Below are 25,974 nucleotides of genomic sequence, written 5' to 3' on the forward strand. Positions count from 1 at the left end.
AATACTTTATATCATTCAGAAAATACATGCTGGTGCAAAACCTGTTATTCTAGCAACCTTTAAACTTAGCAAGAGCAATATTTAAAATCTGTCCCTATTTTTGGTCCTTTGTCTCCCCATTATTTTTGGTTTTGTCCAGACTTCTTGCACTAAGAAGATGAGAGGTATGTGTGCACTGGTTAGCACTGTTGCTTCACAGGAAGAGATTCTTTGATTCACTTCTGAGATGGTGTGCCTTCTGTGTGGAGTCTGCATGTTCTCCCTGTGTTCAGGTGGGTTTTCTCTGGGTGCACCAGTTTCTTCCTACATTCTAAAGACATGCAGTAGGCAGACTGGTGACTTCTAAATTATGTGTAGCTATGTGTGCGTGTGTGTGTGTGTGTGTGTGTGTGTGTGTGTGTGTGTGTGTGTGTGTGTGTGTGTGGGGTGTGCATGCATGTTTGATAAGGAAGGAAGGGCTGGCAATCCCTCCTTACCTTGAAAACTCTGGATGGCACAGTCTACTCGCAGGGCCACTACAGGAGTCAGTTCTGACTTATAAGTAAGGATCCATGATGGCTTATAGAAAACAGATATCATTTCAGTAAGAAAACATTGTATTTTAGCTTCTTTACTAATGAAGAAGGGGCTGCATTTCATGTCTGTATCATCCAGTATGAAACAGCTGTAACATTTTGTCGCTGCTGGACTTAGTAAAGCTACCTTTGGATTCCTTGCTTGAAGATTGCTTGTTTGGGTACAAGGGTTGTTTACATTTGATGAAAGTGGATGGAAATAGACACTTTGAAGACAATTTGGTTATCTGCATGTTCAGCTGAAACCAAATACAAGGTTATTGATATTCTGCTTGCATTTCAGTGCCATTGTTCCAATAACAGATGTACCGAACAGTACATGCAGATCAAACCAGAAGCAGAGGTCTTACTAGTAGATCAAATAGCCTTCAAACAAAGCCTGCTTGTAAGCAGTCCTGAAGTTTGTCTAGATTTGTAGCTGTTACAAAGCTGTTGTGGGAAAAGAGTTTCTCACTTAAGAAAAAGTCCAGTTGCACACAGGTCAGAAAATTGTTGTTTCTATCATAGTATCATAGTAGAATATTTCGCTGTCACCACAGGGTCCATTTTGAGCCTAACTGAGCACCCAAAATAAAACTGGATAGGTGTTGGTTCACATATGCTTTGTGGGAGATGTATATTCTTTGGCAGGGATAGTCTAACAGTTGCAAGCTTTCTCTGCCTTAACAAGGGTGGCAGACCAGGGGTATATTTGTGGATCCAGGTTCTGGTTAAATAAATGTAGGGAAGAACTCGTCATCACATGGATGGAAAGCCTGTTCCGAAGAAGGAGGAGCCTCTGGGACAAATACCTGTCCGTCCAATATGTCTTAATTATGTTGCTGGCAAGGTTGAGGTCCCTAGCTCAGGTGTTTCTGATGTTAGGTGTCTTGCAGTGCAGGATCTGAGGAAGTTTTGTAGACTAAGCATAGATTGCCTGTAAGCAGCCTGTAGGAACTGGATATAAGGACAATGATTTGAGGTGGCCGGCATAAAAGTTGTTTTGTACCCCATGAATTCTTTTTGTGAGAAACATCTGTAGATGCTCCAATTGTTGTATATGCCTGGTGATGTACATACCAATGGGGATATTGTTCTCAATGGTTGGTCTTATGAGGGAAGAGTACAACAGGATGATGACATGTTCAGACTTAGACACCATACCTTTACTTAATAAGGCGTACAACATGGAATGATTTCCTCACTATAACAGTAACATGGTGGTCAAATGCCAAATCTCTGTCTACATGATTTCCCAATTCACCAACTACAGAGTCTACTCTCAGGGATGTATTATCAATGTGGTAGTTTGCAGGAGTGGCAGAGGTGGATACTATGATGCACTTCTTGGCATTGAGTTTTAGGCCATAATTTTGGCACTAGTTACTGGCTTGTGTCAAGCCTTCTTGGAGGATATTTGTATCTTGGGGGGAATTTATTTTATTTTAATTTGTTAACTGGGGTGGAGCATTGATCCCTCTGGACACATTTCAGTCTCAATCTGGGAAGAACACACTAGATGTATGAAATTAAATAGAGAATTGATGACAAAATGTTATATATACATATATTATATACAAAGTGAATGCCCTAGTTGGCTTGAGGGTATAAAGGCAATAGATAAATAATATTATATACAGAGTGACTGAAAAAACTGAGTATATACATGCATTTTGTATAGAGTGGCATCAGAGTTGGCATGCTGAAAGAAATCACAAAGTCAGAGCAATGTATATAGGCAGAAGAAGGGAATGAAGAGGTTAAGTTATATGACCAGAGAGATATCAGTTGCATTTATTTGTGAACGAAGAATGGGGTGAGAGGAATGACTTTTAAGAAGGGAGTGATTCCCACAGTTTGGGAACAAGGACTGAGAAAGCATGGTCTGTGTATCGAAACCTAGTTTGGGGGGGGCTTGGAGGAGAGGACATGAATAGTTAAGATGTCTGAGGTTGTATATTGGTGCATCTCTGAATAGTCTGAAAACTAGTGGTGGGAAGGTGCCATTCTTCACAAGTTTAAATAGTTGAGAGGCAAAGAGAACGTCCGCATTGTTTCACAGGTAGCCAGTCAGCATTTTCAGTGGTTTTACAGTGGTGTTAATTTCTTGGGAAAATAGTGGCTGAAATGGACTGAAGGGGATATATTTCTTTTAGAAGCTGCAGCAATTAGTGGAAGGCAGTATTCTAGCTGAGCCAGTAAAATACCTTTATATGTGCATTTAGGCAGGGTTTGGCTAGAAAAAGGGAGATCCTATTAGCTCAGAATAGGAGAGAGTTGATTTTTTTTGTATGCGTAGTCCAGGTAAAGTTGGAAATTTAGGAAGGGGTCCAACCAAACCCCTAGGCATTTGAATGAAGTGACATTTTCATTAGTGTTATTAAGATGATCAAGGATTTTGAGAGACCTGGAGATAAAAGTAAGCTTTTGCCTTGTGCCAAAGAGCATTATTTTTGTTTTAAAGGAGTTTAGTAGTAATTATTTATCAATGATCCATTGAATAAGGGCATAAAAATCATCCCGAAGTTCGACTATCCAGCTGATGACATATAGGTTTATCCCTAATTTAGTGAGCGTGTTGTCAATGCCCGAGTGGGGTTGGATATCTAGCTGGCTTACAGAGAGGACTCAGAAAGTTAGAATAAGGGAGTCTTCCTCAACAGAAAGGCTGGTTACCACTGAGGTGCCTCATGGCTCAGTACAGGCCGCTTCTGTTTGGCATCTTCTCTGAGGTCAAGGGCCTCTGGCTGATCAAGTTTAATCATTCACAGTGAAGTAATATAAAGTGTTAATAATATATAGCAACTTTACATTTAGTTATTTTAAGTAGTGAGGTGCAGAGGCAAAAAGCCTAGAGTTGGGGTTCATAGGTTTATACTAGGCTATCTGCCCTAAGGCATTTATAAGCCTAGCCCAAATTTTTGTGGCTTACGCCACCCCTTATATGAAAAAATACTGTGCCCATTAGTTTGTTGTGCCTCTGTCCAGCAGTGACACAGAGATGATTCCCGGGGTAAACCTACGATCTCCCATCCACAGGTCAAGATTTCTCTTGAACAGAGCCAGCGAGGTGCTCTGCCCCACATGGACTGGGATTTTATTCCACAGCATAGGGAGTCTCTGAGTGATAAATCTATCCCTCCAGCACGTCCTATTTATGTCCGTGCTAAGGTTTGTGTGGAATGTTTGCCCCTCATAAAAATTATTCACAATGAATGAAAGTGGATTTGGGGTTTGGTGTTATTTTTTGAGTGATAATGGCTTATGATATTGTCTAATCAGTGTAAGAGTACATATTAATAGTACAGGATTCTAAAGGTTGTAGCATGCGCTGTTGAGTTATGTCAATAATTTTACATGCAAAAGCAACCCAAGCAAGCAACCTAAAACTTTTCTTACAAAAAAGTCTTCACCTAACATACATAGAACTGCTTCTGCCAGACTTGTGCTAATTTCTAACTAATTAATCATCTCACTGGCTCCTAAACCCTATCAGCTTCTTTCCTTCTCTATTCTTAATAACCTCTCCCAGATGATACCTCATAAAAATCAGACTAAATTTCAGTTTCAACTGATTTCTGTCTACTGTTTAGTATATCTTCCTTCTCTATTTCTCTCTATGTACTTCTGTTCACCCATGTAGTAAACTTCAGAGTTTATTTTCCTTGTCCCTCAGGCTGTAACTTAACTTCATTCCTTTTGCTACTCTGGCTTTCCCAGTAATGCACACATTATCCATGCACTGCTGTTTATACTGTTAGCATCACCTCGGTGCTTATGCTTTAGTTGTGTTCACATTGTTATTGCATTCACTTAATAAGTAAATATGCTCATTACCAGACTGAGTGTATAATGTGTTAAACTGTAAAATTGTACTGAAGCTCTTCTCCCTGGTTTTCTAATGAAAATGGGCTACAAGCTCAGCCGGATTGTCCCAGTCAACAAATAGTAATAAATAAATAAAGAAAGAAATAATAAAAATGCCTGAAGACTGTCTTTCCATTGTGCACACATTATCCATGCACTGCTGTTTATATTGCAGTAGTGTAAGGTTTGAACTTGCCCTTGAGCTGAGTAAATGATAACTGACCAAAATCTGCTTCAGTATATGATGATGATTTGTTGTCTTTATCTTTGATTTTCAAGGACACTTTTGTTAACAGTGGAAACAACAATCACAGAAAAAATAAAACACGTCATTATCTGTCTTTGTTATGGCCTCTGTAACTTTAATAGCTATCCAATAGCTGTCCAAGTCACAGGCCCACCACATTTTTATAGAGAATCCAGTAGTTGATGAACAGTTATGTGTTCACAGTCAAGAGATTATAGGCTTGATGGAACATAGCTTGGTGACCTTGATTTGCAAATTACATTGCTCATGTTTGAGCCTGTCTTAATATGTACCAAACAATGACTAAATGAAGTGCAGTAGATCCTTAGCTACTAAATGCAATGGATTGAATTCTGACATGATGAAATAGGACAGTAACACTGAATAAAGCATATAAATATATTAGATACGTTGTCAAATATATTTTTAAATGGATGTAAGCATATACTTATTTTTTCTCATTTTGTTTTTACAGAGAGACACCAAGGGACAGTTTCTTATAGACCATGTCTGCAATCACTACAGTTTGCTGGAGAAAGATTACTTTGGCATACGATATGTTGACACAGACAAACAGCGGGTGTGTATATGCTTATTTCATGTCAACATCAATTTTGTGAGAATTTTGTTTAATTCTGCAGATTACAATTTTTTTAGTGATTTTTCTGATGTTGAATGAGTATAGCATCATCAGTATTGTCTTTGTTCAATGCTTATTTGTAGGTTATCAATTTGAATTCTACAGAATGAAATACAGGCTCCTGTGTTGTTTCATGGTAGTTACATCTCATTTCCTCTTTTAAGTTGAAAATCTGAACCTATGCTAAAAACAAAATTTATAGGTCATATCTTTTCCACAGTTAATGCTCTCAAAAAGTGTTTTGAAACAGGTAATATGTGGCATTTGTCTGGGTATTAAGCATAGACAATACTGGTCCTCGTACTAGTATTGGTACTGACTGTATTGCAGGGCAGGTGATGGTGGGGTGGATATCTATGCAGTTTCTTAGTCTTGCTGTCTTAATTATCATACTAATTTTCTGGTGAAAACAATTAACCTTTAGGTTTTGGGAAAGATTCCCCCCACATTCTGTTATTGTTTTGCATTTACTAGGCAGGGTCACTTTATCCACAATATATACTTTTAGTTTGTACTTTCTCTATATTTCCACAAAAAGATTATACATTTCATAGTCATTGTATGGAATGTGTTCGTTAAGTTGTCCATCTCGCCTTCGTTCTTGCTGTTTGGGTTCGGAGACGATCCTCTGCTCTGACTCGGTCATCTTCTATAGCTCGAGAGCTGTTTACTGGCTCGAGACTACCCCTCATCCCAACATGCCCAGCGTCATCTACCCAGATCTCGTTTGCCGCTTCAGTTGCGAGGTTGCTTCCTTACTGGCTCAGGCTTAGTATAGTTTTTTTATCAATATATTGTGGTTTATTCTTGAAATTTTGTGTTTGTCTATTTTTTGTCTAGATAATATTCCTTTATCCCTTTTATCGTTTTCTTGTGTATTTTAGCTTGTTGGCCGTCGCTCCATAACTCGCAGGCCTTCTGTTTCCCTTGAACTCATTTAAATTAGAGAGTTCTCCCCCCCCCCCCCCCTTTAGGATAGCCGTTTAAATTAGAGGCTTTCCTTTCTGTTCCTTAACTATATAAAAAAAAAAAAAGTCTGTTTGTTTCTTGTTTTTTGTAGTTTAACTTTTATTATAGTTGTTGTGGTTGTTGTTACTATAATGTCTAAAGATACCAAGGTATCTGGCTTCAAAAAGTGTGACTCATGCTGTCAGAAAATGTCTCTGACAGATGGGCACACTAGTTGTGTATGTTGTTTGGGCGCTGTTCACCTGCAGGACTCCTGTTCTATATGTCACGCTTTTAGTCCAAGGGTCCTGCAGGACCGCAAAAACAAATTAATCCTTCGGGGATTATTGAAGCCTCAGGATTCTCCGGCTAAAAGTACACAGCCAGCAAAATCCCCTAAGTCTGTCAAGCCGTTGGATCCACCTTCGGAGCCGACTCCTTTACTTGACCAACCAAGTATGTCGGTGCTGGCTGGCACCGATAAGACAACTCCTCCGTCGGCTCCATCTGCTATTTCGGAGCCGGCACAGAACCATAAGAGACTGAGGTCTCCCTCCTTGGAGTCCATCCACTCGGCACCTCAGTCACCTTTATTACAGAGTGAACGTAGCCATCATTATTCCCACTCCTCTCAATCCTTTAGATTATCGGATCATGATGTGGAGAGAGTAGTAAGTAGGTTGCTTAAGTCACAGGCACTGGCAAAAATTCTGTTCAGCCCACCTCAACAGGTATCGGCTCCAACCACCTCTATTTCTGTTCCTCCTCCGACTCCATTTAGCTTGGAGCCGGAGACCATGGATCCGCAGGTAGTAGAACCGTCGGCGCCAATCATCATCTCTCCTTCGGTTCCAACATCGGCTCCGATTACCTCGATCATTCCTTCTATCGAGGGATCTGGGCACCGAGGCTCTCTCGTCGGCTCTGGGGGGGGGGGCGTGGTATTGGACCCTTGTCTGACCCCATTCTCCCCCTCAGAGCTTCGGCACAGGTGAGCTCGGCTCCAACATCGGCCTCAGAGCCATCACCCTCGACACGGAGAAAGACTTCTGTTTCTTCAGAGCCGGAGCTTTCTCTGCCTAGAGGTAGGGACACCTTCGAGGTCATGTGGAGTGTGCTGTCCCCCAAAACAGTTCCACTGCCAGCTCCATCACCTCCTCCCCCCCGTGGTGTCTGTTCCAACCTCTACTCCTCCTCCAGACCCCAAGTGTAGGGAACCTATGCCCCAGGACACCCCATTGGGTGATCCCTCTTCTTCCGAAGCCTCCCCTGATCACTCGGAGGAGCCTCCCCGGAAGAAGAAGTGCAAGAGGAACACATAGACTCCTCTGAGTCTGTCACTTCAGATACAGACATGGATGAATCGGAAGGGTCCCCAAGGTCCCCCTCTGAAGATGTTTCTTTCTTGGACATCCTTGAAATGCTTAGACAGAGGAGGGACTGGACTTTCCTAGGCCCTACCGAGGACTTGTCTGTATACCTGGATGCATTCGGTTCCCGACCTTCCACTTCCTGGGTATCTCCTCCTTTCGATCCACTCATGTCTATAGTGGCTCGAAAGGCTTGGTCAGCTCCAGGTTCTGTACAACCTACTCTGAGGAGACCAAACAAATTTATTACAGCCCCCCAGGACAAGCAATTCCTCTCCAAAGGTGTGCCCTTTGATGCCATGGTGGTAGCAGCAGCCACCAAAAAGGAGTTAGCAGAAACCTCTTCATCTGTTCATCCTCTGAACAAAGAGTCTCGGACGATGGGCAGATATGGAAAACTAATGTTTGCTTCAGCGACCTTTTCAATGAGGTCCCTGAACTATCTATGCCATTTTACACGTCTTCAAAGGGATCTCCTGAAAGAGCTTGGAGATACCCTTCAAGATCCTACAGCTGAGGGAGCACCAGCCAAAGTAGCTTCTCAGCTTGCGACTCTTAATTCCATAGTCACCTCCTCCATGAAGCTGATTTCCTATGCAGCTGATGGAGTGAGCAGAGCTGCAGAGACAGGTGTAGCTCTCAGGAGACATGCTTGGATGCGGCTGTGTCAGTTTGCAGAACCCTGTCGAGCGTCCTTCACCAGTACTCCCTTTGATGTCTCCTTTCTCTTTGGGCCTCAGGTGAAAGACATGTTGACCAGGTGTGAGCAGGAAGGCAAGGCTCTCTCTGCCGTGGGAGTCTGTTTTTCCACTCCTTCCAGACCTTATCCCAAGGGTCAGAAGAGCGGAAAGATGTGGTTCCGAAAATCCTAGGGACCTTTGCCTGACACACGTGGTGATTTTTCCCCCAGGGGCAGGGGGGGAACAACAACAACAACAACAGACGCCACCCTCGTGGCAGAGGGGGTCCGCAAAACCAGGGTGACAGAGAAACCTTCTCTGCCAAACCCTTCCAGCATCCCTGAAGGGTTGTCCGACTGCTCACCTCTGGAGGCATTCGGGGGAATACTTTTGCTGTACCCAAAAGCCTGGCAAAATATAACAAGAGACAGATGGGTACTATCCATCATATCTGGAGGTTACAAAATTCCCTTCCATCAATCCCCCATAGAATCAAAAAAGCCTTTCCCAGATGTCCCACCCAATCTTAAGAGATCAAGCAGTCACAGATGTTTCAAGACTGCTAGAAAAAAAAAGCCATTCAAGAAGTCCCCACAGACCAACTAGGATCCAGAACTTACTCAAGATTCTTTTTAGTACCAAAAAAGACAGTGGACTGGAGACCAATACTGGATCTCAGCAGATTGAACAAATCTGTACAAAAAGAATAGTTCCAGATGGTGACACTGCAGTCCATTTTCCCTTTTCTGGGTCAGGACAATTGGATGTGCTCGATAGATCTTCAGGACGCGTACTACCATATCAAGATGGGCAGACACTCCAAGAGATTTCTTCGCTTCCGGGTGGGGGCCAGTCATTACCAGTTCAGAGCTCTGCCCTTTGGTCTCACCTCAGCCCCCAGGGTGTTCACCATGTGTATAGCAGTAGTCACGCCTCACCTGAGGTGTCAAGGATTCCAGGTGTTTCCCCTATCTAGACGACTGGCTCCTGAATGCTACCACCAGGCGTCAACTCTTAGAAGCATGGGATTATACAATCACATCATGCACTCAACTAGGCATTACAGTAAATTTCGAAAAATCTGCCTTGTTGCCATGTCAGTCTATCACATACATAGGAGCAGAATTAAACACAAAAGAAATGTTTGCAAGATTACCACAGGAAAGAGTTTCCACTATTCGTCAACAAGTGTTAATTCTAATGCAGAGCAAAAGGGTTCAAGTCAGACATGTCCTTCAAGCTCTAGGCTCCATGGCAGCTGCCGTTCTTCTTGTCCCATTAGCGCGTTTCCATATGAGAATCCTTCAGTGGCTTCTTTTCACGCAGTGGTCTTTCCAGGAACTACCCATGTCCCACATGATCCTGATCACAGAAACATGCACAAGGCACCTTTCTTGGTGGATGGTCTCCCCACTAGTAATTCAGGGCAGACCTTTCATACAACCCCCTCTGGTAGCCACAGTGACCACGGATGCCTCCCTGATAGGGTGGGGGGGGCATTATCTAGGCAGGACAGTCCAAGGCACTTTGCAACCTCACGAGTACCATCTGCATATCAATGTCCTAGTAATGAGTGCGGTTCTCCTAGCGTTGCAAGCCCTTCAAGACTCTCTTCATTCCGGGACCATTGCAATCCAAATGGACAACATGTCAGTGGTGTGGTACATCAACAAGCAGGGCGGGACCAGGTCTTACTCCTTGTGTCGAGAAGCACTCAGACTGTGGCAATGGGCGATTTCCTCCCAACATTTTCTGATAGCAAGGCACATCCCTGGGAAATCCAACGTCATAGCGGACAGGCTCAGCAGAGCTATCCTCATGCCTCACGAGTGGTCTCTGAATCAGGAAGTTGCGGATCTTATCTTCCGCAAATGGGGACAGCCTTGCTGCGACCTATTTGCCACTCCTCTCAACAACAAATGCAGCAGCTACTTCTCCCTACTTCCTCTTCCAGGTCATATACCCAGAGATGCTCTAGTCCACGATTGGCTTCAGGGACTCCTTTATGCTTTTCCCCCTTTTCCCCTAATTCCAAGACTCATACAGAAAGCAAAATCGTTGGGTTGCAAAATGATCCTCATTGCCCCATATTGGCCTCAACAGATATGGTTCCCATTCCTACACCTCCACCTTCTGGATCAACCATGGATTCTGGACACAGTTCCAGATCTTCTGATTCACCAATCAGGCGGGTTGCACCGATCCCTTCAAACTCTCCAGCTCACAGCTTGGTTACTCCACTTCCAACCTTAGCCAGGCTTTCCAATATCTCCCCAGCAGTCCGTGATATTATTGTTTCCTCACATAAGTCTGCTACGAGGAAAACGTATGCTAGTAAATGGAAATGGTTTTCTTACTGGGAAGAATCTAGAAATTTGGATCCTTTCTCGGCCCCAGTCCATGAAATTCTTGAATTTCTAGCACAGCTTTTTCAGTCTGGTGCGGCTTCCGCTGCCATTAGAGTACAGCTAGCTGCCATTTCTAATTTTCATGTAGGTATGTTTAATTCTAGCATAATGTCTCATAAGCTCTGCAAGGCCTTTATGAGAGGAACATCTCTTCTTAGACCCCCAGTTAGAGATCCTCCTCCTCCTTGGGATCTCAGTTTAGTTTTAGCTTCCTTAATTTTGCCTCCCTTTGAACTGGCAGCATCATGTTCCTTAAAATTTCTTTCTTGGAAGACACTTTTTCTGGTTGCTATCACTTCAGCTAGACGTGTCTCAGAACTTCAAGCACTATGTGTTTGTCCTCCTTACCTGGTGTTTCACAAGGACAGAGTTTCTCTGAGGACCAATCCATACTTTATTACTAAAGTCTGCTCAGAGAACAATTTAAATCAATCCATAGATCTCCCAGTTTTCTTTCCCAATCACAGCAACAAGGCAGAATACAAGCTCCACCAACTGGATGTGCACTGACAATTGCGTTTTTACCTCCATAGAACTAAGGAACTAAGAAAGTCAGACCAGTTATTTCTTTCTTATGCTTTCAACAAACAAGGCCTTCCAGTTTCTAAGGTGACATTATCCAGATGGTTATCTGATACTATTGCTTTTATTTATCCGTTATGAAATAAAGAGCTACCAGCTAAACCAAAAGGTCATTCAACTAGAGCATTAGCCACCTCTGTAGCCTTTCAGTCTAGGTTGCCCATATACTCAATCTGTGCAGCTGCCACTTGGGCAAACCCTCATACTTTTATCTCTCATTACAAGGTGGATATGGTCTCCCGGAGCAGAGCTTCCTTCGGTTCTACTGTCCTGAAGAGTCTGTTTCAATGAGCCACCCGGGATTTTATGTGCTAGGGACACTGTCCCAAACAGCAAGAATGAAGGCGAGATGGGTGTTTTTTTCTGGCTATACTACTCAGACAAGCTCCTCGTGGTCCTGCAGAGTGGTCCTAGCTACAGAGAACTCAGAAAAGCAACTACTTTCTGGATTTAAGTATCTTTGCTCTTTTTTTACTTGAAATAGCTTCTCTAGCCTACCTTAAACAAGCTTAAACTGTTTTTTAGCTGTTTGCTGCATTATTTTAATATCTGCACTTAAAGTTACATTTTAGTCAAATTTGATTGAAAGTTTGTTTGTTTGTTTAATTTAACTGTTGAGGCTGCCCACTAAAGTGTGCTAGCCTGTGTAACTGATTTATTACTGTCTCTGCATTTTCTGTGTGTTTCTATCTAAAAACAAAAAACAAAAAATAATCCTTGTTTTCCCGCCTCTCCTCGACTAGTTTAGACCAGTTTACAGGCATTGCTGTATTCTGGGCTGTGGTGTAGTTCCTGTGTTGTCCATTACCTTACTTTGGTAGAAGGAAGTTTCTTTGCTCACCAGTGGGAGTGGGGAGCCTTGAGCAGCCTACCTGTCCCTGTAGGAAGTGACCTCAGCACAAGAGCTGTAGTAATTGGTTGTTTTGGACCATTTGTAGCTCTTTTGAAGTTCCCTGTTTAAAATCCGCCTCTAGGCGTTTTTTTCTGGCTATACTACTCAGACAAGCTCCTTGTGGTCCTGCAGAGTGGTCCTAGCTACAGAGAACTCAGAAAAGCGACTAATTTCTGGATTTAAGTATCTTTGCTGTTTTTTTTTACTTGAAATAGCTTCTCTAGCTTACCCTAAACAAGCTTAAACTGTTTTTTTAGCTGTTTGCTGCATTATTTTAATATCTGCACTTAAAGTTACATTTTAGTCAAATTTGATCGAAAGTTTGTTTGTTTGTTTAATTTAACTGTTGAGGCTGCCCACTAAAGTGTGCTAGCCTGTGTAACTGATTTATTACTGTCTCTGCATTTTCTGTGTGTTTCTATCTAAAAAAACAAAACAAAAAAAAATCCTTGTTTTTACGCTTCTCCTCGACTAGTTTAGACAAGTTTACAGGCATTGCTGTATTATGGGCTGTGGTGTAGTTCCTGTGTTGTCCATTACCTTACTTTGGTAGAAGGAAGTTTCTTTGCTCACCAGTGGGAGTGGGGAGCCTTGAGCAGCCTACCTGTCCCTGTAGGAAGTGACCTCAGCACAAGAGCTGTAGTAATTGGTTGTTTTGGACCCTTTCTAGCTCTTTTGAAGTTCCCTGTTTAAAATCCGCCTCTGGGCGTTTTTTTCTGGCTATACTACTCAGACAAGCTCCTTGTGGTCCTGCAGAGTGGTCCTAGCTACAGAGAACTCAGAAAAGCGACTAATTTCTGGATTTAAGTATCTTTGCTGTTTTTTTACTTGAAATAGCTTCTCTAGCTTACCCTAAACAAGCTTAAACTGTTTTTAGCTGTTTGCTGCATTATTTTAATATCTGCACTTAAAGTTACATTTTAGTCAAATTTGATCGAAAGTTTGTTTGTTTGTTTAATTTAACTGTTGAGGCTGCCCACTAAAGTGTGCTAGCCTGTGTAACTGATTTATTACTGTCTCTGCATTTTCTGTGTGTTTCTATCTAAAAACAAAAAAAAAAAAATAATCCTTGTTTTCCCGGCTCTCCTTGACTAGTTTAGACCAGTTTACAGGCATTGCTGTATTCTGGGCTGTGGTGTAGTTCCTGTGTTGTCCATTACCATACTTGGATAGAAGGAAGTTTCTTTGCTCACCAGTGGGAGTGGGGAGGCGTGAGCAGCCTACCTGCCCCTGTAGGAAGTGACCTCAGCACAAGAGCTGTAGTAATTGGTTGTTTTGGACCATTTCTAGCTTTTTTGAAGTTCCCTGTTTAAAATTCGCGTTTCCACGGCTTTGCGCGGTTGTGAGCATAGCACAGTGCCGGTTAAACAAGGCTAAACTTCTTCTGGCTCCGCCAAGTCTGCTCTTCAAATTTTTCCTTAAGGAAGCTCTACTCTTAGTATAATCAGACTACTCGCTATATTATAAGCCTAGCACTTGTTCTCAAAACTTCTCTACTAAGTAAGCACTCTCGTACTAAGTAAGCACTACATCCACCTACCACCCCTGTGAATATCCACTTCCCTTAAAGGCAAAGCACTCCCTTATACTGTTCTAGCATGTTGAGTGGTAGATTTCTGGTGTCCACTCCAGTTCAGCTGGTAAATCTGGGTATCTTCAGACAATGCTATAATTGTCTCATGTACACAGACAACCCTCTCCTCCTCCCAACAAACACAAATACATGTGAGAGATGCAACTATATAGCCAAACTGGAGGCTGAACTCTCTCAACTCAGGGCTGGCACGACCAGACAGGAGGAGATGGTAACCACACACACAACAAACCCAGTCCCACATAGACCTACCACAACTGCAAACCAAACACATAAAAACACAAAGACATACTCGGAGGCTCTAATAAAAAACTTACCAAAACAACAGAGGCTCCCAAAGCAGACATCCAAAAACCCACCACCTCAAAACAAAACACATGCAACACATACTTCAATAAATCAGTGTGTCAATCAATCACAGCCCTTAAGGCCAAACACCATGCCTGATACACTAGTAATAGGTGACTCTATAGTCAGACACACTGATGTCCCCCTTACCAGGCTGAACAAGGAGAGGGTGACTGTGAGCTGCCTATCGGGAGCTAGGATCCGCCACATAACACACGCACTCAGGTCACTCCAAAGTAAGTACAAATATGACTCCGTCATTGTCCATGCTGGCGTGAATGACCTGAGACGTACCTCCCTGGACTACATGAAAAGAGACATAGAGGAGCTCTCTGATTATGTAGCCCAGGATGGTATGACCCTGACCCTGAGCAGCATCTTGCCCTCACCAAGAATGATGCCATAATACAAAGACAAGATGATCAGCTTTAATAATTGGCTCAAGTACTGGTGTCATTCTAAGGGGATCCAGTGTCTGTCTGCCTGGGATGACATGTTGGACAAGCCACACTGCTTCGCAAGGGACGGCTTGCACCTGTCACCACTGGGCTTCCGGATATTGGCTAAGGCTCTTGCCACCCCCATAGTGCCTTTTTTAGGCAAGGCGCAAAAGACAAACCCACCTCTTTAGAAAACAAAAATGGAAAAAAACTAAGGGTAATGCTGCTCAACGCCAGAAGTCTAAATCTCAAGATGCAGGCTCTTGATGCACTCCTCAGTATGGAGAACATCGACGTCTGTGCAGTAACTGAAACCTGGTTCAAGGCTCCTGAGAGCACCCCAGCGCTACCAGGCTATACCTCGTATCATGCTTTTCGGCCCCAAAACCCGGGCCGAACCACAAAGGGAGGGGGAGTGTCCATATTCATCAAGGACACCCACACCTCCAGGTTAGTAGCAACACATGAAGCATTGGAGACCATACAGGTGCAACTAACCATAGGCAAAACTGCTATACAACTGGTAGCATGTTACAGACCACCCTCCCAATCTCAGGAACCCCACTCAGCCTTCCTGAAGACATTGGAGGATATGAATGTATCACAAAATACCATCATACTGGGAGACTTCAACTACCCAAACATAGATTGGGTACATTATTCTAGCCCTATCACCCTAGCCCAAAGGTTCCTGGAATTCATAAATTCAAATGCACTGGAACAACTAGTCACCTCTCCCACTAGGGGAGATAATATACTAGACCTGATCATCACAAACATGGGGACAAAATGCTCCACACCGGAGGTATACCCCTCACTAGTGAGATCTGACCACAAACTAATCACCATGGATATACATATCCCACCTCCACCCCCAGCACAAAAGTCCACAGTGAAAAACTTCTCAAAAGCAGACTTCACTCTTCTTAAGACTGAGATGGTATCCTTTAAGCCCACTGGGCCAGTGGATACCACATCCCACAATGCCGAATCCTTCACAAATGCTTTCTATGGACATCTCCAAGAATGCATGGATCATGCAATCCCAAATAAATCCAAGTCCCTCTCCACCAAAGGCAAGCGTCCTGTCTGGTGGACCTCAGCCATTAACAAATTGTATAACAAAAGAAGGAAGCTACTGCATGACAGAGCAAAATCCCATAAAGGGAAGACATCTCTGATCAACACTAGCAGAAAACTACGTTCTCTCATAAAAACATCCAAGGCCAACTTTGAGAGAAAAATCGCTAAGGACACTAAAGATAACCACAAAGCCTTATTCAGCTATGTTAGAAACCTGGGCGGAAACCCTCAGATATGCTCAGAGTTAGTTCACAACAACAAAAAATACACTGAACCCACAGATATTGCCAACATTCTGGCTGACAGGTTCAGTGCAAATTTCTCCCCCCCTCACCCCCAACTGAATGTAATCTCCCTGTCATCTCAGATGTCCAAGTGAGAGCCGCCCTCAACAAAGCTAAAAACACAGCATCAATGGGACCTGATGGTATCCCGGGTTGCGTGCTACGTGAACTCCAAGAGGAGCTAAACCCGCACATAAAAATGCTATTTAACCTTAGCCTTACTACAGGATATGTACCTGAACACTGGCGTACAGCAACAGTGGTCCCACTCCACAAAGGGGGTACCTCTACAGACCCTGGGAACTACCGCCCCATAAGCTTAACCAGCCTGGTCTGCAAAGTTATGGAAAGAATCATTATGGAACTCATAAACAGAGACATTGGGGACCTATAGACACTTGACCCCACCCAGTTCAGCTTTGTAAAGGGCAGATCCTGCCTTTTGAACCTGGTTGACTTTTTTGAAACAGTCACTAGAGCCATTGATGAGGGCAAAGCAGTCCATACAGCCTACCTGGACTTGGCTAAGGCCTTCGACACAATACCCCACTCAGGCATCATAGATAAGCTCAACAGCTTAAACGTAAACCCTTATGTCACTAGATGGGTTGCAAACTGGCTAAAGGACAGAACCCATAAAGTTAAAATCGCTGGAGCAATGTCAGACTCAAAGCCAATCACAACTGGTGTCCCACAGGGATCTGTCCTGGGACCCCTCTTGTTCGGCATTTATTTCTCAGATGTTAAAGCAAACATGGGAGGGTTGTGGCTGACAAAGTTCGCAGATGACTGCAAACTAGGCGCCATAGTCGATACACCAGCGGACACATGCATCCTACAAAAAGGCCTCACAGAAACGGACAACTGGTGCCGGAGTTATGGCCTTAAACTAAATGCCAAAAAATGTATAGTCATCCCCTCTGGGAAAAACAAAGTACCCACAAATGATCACATAGGCAGCAACCCACTGAGTACAGAAAAAGTAATCAGAGACCTAGGGACCCAAGTCGACAGCGACCTCTCATTTGACACCCACGTTGCCAAAGTGGTTAGAAAAACATTCTACCTTGCACACCTTATCATGAAGGGATTCACATCCAGATCCAAGGATGTCATTGTACCCTATACTCCTCCCTCATCAGACCCATGATTGAGTACAATGCCCCATTTGGTATGTACCTCACCCGGCATTTGCAACAGCTGGAGAGACCACAAAAGTACCTCACCAAGAGGATCAAGGGTCTCCAACATATGTCTTATTCTGCCAGACTAAAGAAACTCCAGCTCTATTCAGTAGCATACCGCCTACTCAGAGGTGATCTCTGCCTGACGTACAAGGCCATGTCCAATCAGGAACTGATGGACATGCTCCACCTCAAAAAATCCAAATCCAGCAGAACCACGAGAGCTAAAGACTTAAACCTCGGCACAAATATGAATAGGACATGCTGGAGGGATAGATTCATAACCCAGAGGCTTCCCATGCTCTGGAACAAGATCCCAGTTCATGTTAGGCAGAGCCTCTCACTGACTCTCTTCAAGAGAAATCTTGATGAGTGGATGGGAGATCGTAAGTTTACCCCAGGGGTCACATCTGTGTCACTACTAGACAGGGGCACAGTAAACTAATTCTATTATATAAGGGGACCTTCACTGTGTCACTACTAGACAGAGGCACAGTATTCTAAATCTATTCTGTGCATTTTTGTACCATTTCGTGGGGTGGCGAAAGCCACATCACTATGGCTAGGCTTACAAATGCCCCAGGGCAGATAGCCTAGTACTAAACTATGAAACTATGAAACTATGTACCTACCATAACGTTCCATGTTAGTTGTCTTCATCTCACCTTCCTTCTTGCGTCCCTCCCTCCTTCCCCCTTCCTAGAGGATTGTGAGGAGTTCCCTTTTGTTTTCACTGGCTGAGCATCTTTTATTACTTCACATGCCAGGTAATTTATAACTCTTTCCGTGTTTAGGTGTATTGTACAACCAGTTTTTAGGAACTGGTTTCTCTACTTATGTCTAGTGTGCGCTATCACAAATGAGATCTGGGTAGCTGAAGTTGGGCATGCTGGGATAAGGGGTAGCCTCGAGCCAGTAAACAGCTCTCGAGCTATAGAAGATGGCCGAGTCGGAGCCGAGGATTGGCTCCGAACCCAAACAGCAAGAAGGAAGACGAGATGAAGACAACTAACATAGAACGTTATGGTAGGTACATAACTTCTTTTTTTTTCTGTTGCTAAGTTACACCATGCAACCACAAACAAATTTGTCTTTTACTCTTACTTACTTGCCAGCTGACCAAGTCATGTGCAGCTGCATATCAAACTGCTGAAAAGTCTATAAGGGAACAAACTTTGGTAGTTGTTCCAATAGCATTAACCAGTAAGCCTGTGCTAAAAAAGGATGTATCATTGACAGTGACGTTTTCATTTCATTACACCAAATGCAGGATAAAAATTTGAATCTTTAATAGTCATACCTATAAATAATGTATTGATAAAGATGCTTGCTGACAGCTGCACCACCTTTAATTTCACACTGTGCAGTAGTGTACATGAAAGCAGATTACATAATATACATTCAGGCCTGGCAGATACTAAAGATACCAATATATTAAAGGTATACACACACATATTATATCCACTTTTCAGAAGCAAAATATTTTCCTATACTCACAGACAGACAGACTAGATACATTGCATAAACATTGCTAATATACAGATATGTTTGTATGTCTACATACATGCTATTTATGCATACTCTATTACTCACGTTTCTATTATTGTAGGACAAAATTTGTTCTCTAACACAAAGCCAAAGCACTTTATTAGTGCAATAGTATATGTTCAGATTTTTTTTCTCCATTTTTTCAGTCTTTGAGCTGTTTGAAGAACTAGCTGGCTTTCTGGGCAGTCTGACAGAATTCAGATATTTTGAGGTCTATACTTCTGATACTGATTAACTAAAAATGTCATCTGGTAATGTGTATCTAGACAATATTTGTTAAAACATAAAAATAAAAACCTTTTTAACTAAAAATGAGGTTCAACGAGTTGCTGAGCTGGTAAACCCTGAAGGTCTTTAAGAAATATTTAAATAAGGGACTAACCTCTAAGCTTTGGGATTTGCTCCTTGCTTTTCCATCTCCCTGATTTTCTTCCAGTCACCTCCCCTGGACCCTTCCACTGTTATCTGTAACCGCTTTTAAATGACTAACCTGTTGAATGTAATGTATTAGAACAAGAACACTCATTCATCTACCTACTGAACTGAATAAACTACTTGAAACTTCAACAAGGCGTCTTTATTCCTCCCTCAGGAAGGGCATCTGAGAGAGTGTCTCCTAGATCTGGTAGCTAAAACAGACATTTATGGGAATGGAACACATTTGCAGACTGATAGCAAGAAAGAAAGAAAGGTAGGCCTCAAGGGATTTGATTCCCATGCATTTCCTGGGAATTTAACACATTTGCCAACTGAAAACAAAACACTGTAAAACACCACATAGCTCTCAGGAGATTAGAACTCACCACCTAGTGCATTGTCTTGTACAAATGACTTCATGAGTATACACTGAACCATAGAAGCAGTTAGAGTAAAGGCCTTAGCTATAAATTATTTCATATTTTGCATGATGGCTCGCATTGGCACTCATCTCATTTGCATGACTGATGGCAATATCCGTAGTGCATGCTATGGATTGGACTTCATTTTTGCTATAGGACGAGGAGTACCATTTCTGTTTAGTTCTACACATGCATCAACATTGCTATCTGCAACCTATAATGCAACATATGGCCACAGAAAGATGCTTGTAGTGTGTTCATCTATTTTTGACAAGATTAAAGGTTGGAAATGGAAGTATAAGATACAGATGAAAAGGGAAGCAAGCAGAGGTTAGCACACAAGGTGAACCAGTAAAGAATGAGCAGGATGGTGGTGTGGCAGGAGCATACATCGCAACTTCTTAGCTCATTAATCCTGGACAAAACCAAAAATAAATTTTGTTTGAAAGTGTCAAAATCTGTGACAGATTTTATGTGTTGCCAATGCTAATTGTATACATATTTTTAGTATTATTTTATTGTACTATTTTATTTTAATATTTTTGATACTAATATTATTCATATATGTCGGTGGTTCAGAGGCACGGATGGGAGGGTTTTTTTTCTAGAAAAGTGAAAGATGGGGAAGGATGTCAAGGAAGTAGGAGGTAGGAGGTTAGGTTGCAGAGAAAGACAGACATGACAGACAGGGTATGGGGTAACACAATGAGGGAGGTGGAACATAATGGTTAAGGAGACAGACAAACAGAGGGAAGACAATGGCAAGAGAAGAATTTTACAACATACAGAGGTGGGCATGAACACAAAAGGGAGGAAAACACCAGGTTGGGGGATAGGGTTGGGTTTTTGCAGATCATGTCTCTGCCAGATTAGGCCCAGTGGGAGATTACTAATCACCCTGGGAACCATCACCACTGGTTCTTGCCTCAGAAGTTAAAGTCAGCAGTGGGTAGGAACATAACTCAATGAGTCACCAGAGCATGGTCTTCATGTGACCAGCACGAGCATCCATCCCCCTGTCTGTTATCTCCCCCACAAGCTCTGTCAGCTGCTGGTGGGTGGCAAATATTATCACCTCCACTTACACTGCTACAGTCAGGTACCACTGCACCATCCTCTGGCACAGGTGTACCTGTCGCAGATGGTGCAGGTAGGCAGGAGGTGTGGAAGCAGCTGTGACAGGCTGGGACCCTGATGAGCTGGGTGCTTATGGTGGTGGTGATGATGGCTTTACTGCTATCCCCTGGGGGGGAAGACAGGCCTTGTAGGTGGGCTATGTGCAGGTTGCTGTGTGTTTAATAGTAAAAAGAAATGGATAAAAAACAAAAAATAAATCAAATAACGATGTAAGAGAAAAGATAGTGACAAAGAGAGTGAAGCAGAAGAATTACAAACACAATGAAAATTACTTTCTTAACTATGTTAATAACTATACATTTAAACATAATACACTTTTAATAGCAGTACTTAAACAGGAATTTCATCAACCTTTTTGTCTAAATGTAAGATAGGGGGGTGGCATAAGCCAAAAGCCATTGTCACATGCAGTCTGACACAATAGAATATTAATTTCAGAGCTATTTATTAAGACATCACTTCTGTGTTTGTGGCCATTAATGCAGTTTGAGTTTTGATAATAATAAAGATGCACAAAAGTAAAATAAATATGCTGATCACACAATAAATATGTCCATCACAGGTAGTAGACGAGGGACAGATATTTCTACTGTATACACTAAAATGCCTAACAAAGTACTACTTGTGTATCTTACATATATGGACCTTGTAGTGTTATACTGATATTACTGGGATGACAAATGTAGTTTTCCATGACAACAGAAATTTGTAGGGAGGAATTAAACCCACAGCCATCTTAACAATGCTAGCTCTCGTAGGCTTAACATGAGGGAGGGTGCACTTGACAATCTATACAGGAGGAGACATGTAAAAATGCACATCTAACTTTGCATGGTCTTACTAATACCCTTGAGCTATGCTAGTACTGACAGCTGTGGTACTGGTATATAAACGTTATTCATAGGTATTTTAATGCCTACAACTGTTGCTGTGAAAACAGAGAAATCTGTTATGATGGTATACATATTCACCCCAGCACTTTCTTAACAGTTGTCTGCTTCTGTGCATTTGCTTATTCCCTTTGATCTTTGCAACGATTAAAGGTATAAAAAGCACATAATGAAAAAATGTATGGCAGCATGAAGTGGCAGGTTATTTAGTTAGCTAAAAGATGTGACTGTGCCATGACTTCATCCAGCCATCACTGAAGATCAGGCTTGCGTCAACTCATGTCACTGTAGCGGTTATGGCACTGTTCCCCTGTGCATGGCATGCCAATAGTATGGGTGACAGCCTTGGCCAAACTATTCCAGACATCAGCCTTATACTGTGACCCAGTATTGCCCTTCTGCAGGAGACTCTGGCTGTAATGCATATGAAATATGTCCCGAAAAAGCTTGGACTCTTCCTCGCACCACCTCTGCACATTAAAAGGAGCACTGCCCTCGCCAATCATAATGTCTCATCTTGAAAGATGTAAGGAAAAATGGCAGAGAAGTCACAGGGAACCCAAAACAGTTCTCATATGTCCCATCCTTCACACAATGATGGGCATCAACAGGCATCTCATTTGTGCAATGGATGGTAAACTAATAAAATATAGGTACTGTAGTGGTATTACTCCAGTGACACTTTAAGGTTTGAAACAATGCAGTCCTGCATCCCTCCACATGCTACTGTGAGTATATGGTCTACAACAACTCTGTGTTACAATGGTTAATTGTGGGATAACAATTCTCTCCACCATAATATAATTGGTTTCTGTTGCAAACATGAAGCTGTCTTTAGAAAGCTGTCAGGTTTGCTCATCACACAGAGTGAGTGACTCAGAAACAGTAATAAGATGAGTCCTAATTAGCATAACCATAAAGCGCAGTGATCAGGTTTTAAATGATATAAGCATGACAAGAAGTCTTGTTTCTCACTGTACTGCAGAAGTGAGTTCGTATTCTGCAACCTGCTAAAGCTGAAACTTTTGCTTCTGAGTGAGATATTTGCTTATGTAACATAGGCATGAATTTTTACACATCTGCTTATGTGTCAAGGGGTGTTTTTTCAGTTTGCTTTTTAATGTTAGGCCTAGAAAGGAAGTCAGTTTTCACTGCTTCTGAATGTACTGACCAGAACTGCCTTAAGGGATACATTGCAAGTGTGCTGAATCTAGTAGTCTGCAGGATTGTTAAAGAAGGTGGGAGATACAGTACTGTGCAATGCCATTCGAGTGCTGTGTACCTTGCACATATGTGATTAACCACAACCTTTATAACACCACTATTGAAAGGTGTTCTTGTTAAGTACTTGTTAAGTTGTACTTCTGTGCTTGTTTTGCGGGGCTATGCGCTCAGGACACATACTTGTCTGTTATTTACTTAAAGGACCACTATGGGCAAATGATGAAAAAAACATATATTTTTTATTTTGCCATGACTTACTGCACCTCCCAAACCTGCCTGCTGCAAAATAAGAACTCATTCCTAAATTAAATTTTTTTTTTTTTTTTTTTTTTTTTTAGCCCTGTCTGGCCTCATGGGGGCAGACATTGTGATTCCTTTGCAAAGCTAAATCTGTCCCATTATGCAGAGATTGTGAGACTAAGTAGTCCTACTGTTTGTTATCAGACTAGAATTCCATTCACTTAGAATGGAACACCTGAAAAAAAACTGCCAAGTTTGAGAGTCTGCAGCTCATGTGCCATTGACGGGTCTACACTGAGTTTTACAAATGTTGTTCCTACTGATGTACTATACATTCTCTGAATGCAAAAGTGTCAGCACATTACTGAGATTAAAAAAACTTTTTACAAAGAGCAGTTTTACAATTTTCAATTTCTGGCCAAGTTACTCCTCCCATCTCCCCTCCTTCACTGGGCTAAAGTCACACATCTCTAGCTTGGCTAGATTCAACTAAGTCAACTTTGCATGACAACAGACATCAAACAAACCACTGCCTAATGTGCCACTAAAATTGTTCCCTAATATATCTCTTCACTTCTGAATAGCATTTCCCAGGAATTATTTCTAAAGCAAAAAGCGCACACATCAATCTGGAGTTTAGGCCAGTCTATCAATTTCTTAAAATGTGCACAGTAAAATATTCAATATGAATTGCATTCTGCCTACTCACATGGTTATCTTTGCATAGTTATTCCGTTATAGCATAACTTGAACTTATGGTATTTGATGCCAAGCTTTACATAACAATGAAACAGTTCTCAATTTTGTCTTATCAATGACCTCTAAAGTCTCTGATGTGACCCAGCACTTTGTGTTACTATTGCTTTATGTAGTTTGTCTTAGTTATACACTTGTAGCATGTCTCTCATCCTCTCAACAGCAGACTCCTGGAGAAAGCTTCCAAATCATATATTTGTATTGAAACAGTGCCAGCAGCTGTAGCAGTAATACCATACTCCAGACAGGGTATTCAAACAATGTACTGACAAACACAGGGCAATGTATTTGTCTCAAGCAAGCAATGATGAAATCACTAGGGACAACAATGCGCACAATTTTGCTCTTAATCTCTCCACTTCATAGTTCATAACATTCACACCACACTTACAAAGGCACACCTCCACTCCCCACAAACACACAGCCACCCACACCCATACAACATGCCAGTCAACTTTGAGGTCTTTCCCACCTCTTTGCAAAACACTGCTGTAATGGCTTTGACAAATGAAAACGATTGATGAATGTCAGCTCAGGACTCCCATCCCAGTCTTTTGGAGCAATAAGCAGGTGTCAGTGCAGATTTGCTTTATAGTTCTTTTACACCACACACACACACACACACACACACACAAAAAACAAAGATACATGGTTAATGTGCACAAATCTGTTTGTTCAATGTCACCACACTTGTCTCCAAACCCAGACTTATGGCACCTGCGACCCACCACCTTGCCAGCACTTGTCAGTCTACAGCAACAAATCTTGCTGTCCATTACAAACAATTTGATGAGCAGACACACACACACACACACACACACACACACACACACACACACACACACACACACACACACACACACACACACACACACACACCTCACCCTATCCCCCTGCCATACACATGCTCGCCTACCCTACATATTAAACGAGAACACTGCACCACTTACACTAAAGTGAAGGAATGAAACCTCATTAATTCAGAAAATAAAATAGTAAGCATATGAATGACTACAGTAAGCATAATGTGTGAATGCAGTTGAATAGCAAACCTGACTACTTCTGATAGGAAGGGAGTGTCAGTCATACCATCTGCAGACATCAGGACTTTTAAGTGTGCTTAGGTTTTAAAAAAGGAAAATGGGAAAAGTTTGACAAAAGTAATGGGCTGACAATCATGCCACAGCTAACCGTGACTTCTACAGGTGTCTTAATTGTGCTGTCTGATGGCTTGTCATCCGTCTTACATCAAAGGAAAGAAAAAGTATAATCACAGTGAGCCATGTAAAATGGACAAAGTCTAATGTCATCAACTTATGCATTCCAGAAACATCCAAACACATTATCTACAAAATCAAGATTTATTGCTAAATGTTTTTATATGATGTTAACTACATTTGCTAACATCTAGTCAAGTTAGTTTGCTGCATATGTAATGTATTATGGTGCTTACTAATCTGTTTTTTAATCCATTTACCTTAGAGCTTGTGAATGACGTTAATGGGCAGGGACCCATGATGTAGTGGATTAGTTATTCATCATCTTCCTTTTGATTGGAAATTGAACATCATGTAAATTTTAGAGTATGTCTTAAATGAAATGTTTTTTATTTATTTTTTATTGTCTGATGAAGTTTGATCTTTGCATCAAACGAAAAGTGCATATTAAAGTAAAGCAGCTTAACAGATCTTGCAGTTTCGTTTTTGCACCTTGGATGGCTTTTCTTTATTTTTTCAGTAGTTTAGTCTTGATTTTTTTTGTTTCTTGTATAGATATAGATACACACACACACACACACACACACACACACACACACACACATAACATTTATCAAAATGCACAGCTGACTAAATACACACATACACACACACACACACACACACACACACACACACACACACACACACGTTTGCTGTGTAGGTGCATATGGCAAATCTGGTAAATATACATCTATCTATATATATATTATTGTGCATTTCTGTATATTTATATCAGTTTCCCAAAAAATAAAACCATTTGTTATTTACAGTTAAGTAATTTTTATAAATTTTGATATATGGAGGGTGCATTCTCGATGCAACCTGTAGTCCATCTGGCACATATATCAGCATGCCTAGTAGCATTATGATGAGATCTCAAAGGGATATACTTTGTAGAATGTGGCAGAAGAGCAGAATGGTTAAAACCAAGACTACATTTACAGAATGTAAAGTTGTAGT

General features: G+C 41.8%; 1 protein-coding gene across 1 annotated transcript in view; it reads left to right on the plus strand.

The window, feature by feature from the left end:
• The first annotated feature begins 5,098 nt into the window (after positions 1–5,098).
• Positions 5,099–25,974, plus strand: part of FRMD3 (FERM domain containing 3) — a 1,518,736-nt gene continuing 1,497,860 nt past the window's right edge. The window contains exon 1 of the mRNA XM_044082188.1: positions 5,099–5,248. Coding sequence (XP_043938123.1) covers positions 5,099–5,248 — 150 coding nt within the window. The remainder of the gene's footprint in view (positions 5,249–25,974) is intronic.

This window comes from Protopterus annectens, chromosome 9.part0 (assembly GCF_019279795.1).
Source record: "Protopterus annectens isolate FY-2018-M chromosome 9.part0, PAN1.0, whole genome shotgun sequence".
Lineage (NCBI taxonomy): Eukaryota > Metazoa > Chordata > Ceratodontiformes > Protopteridae > Protopterus > Protopterus annectens.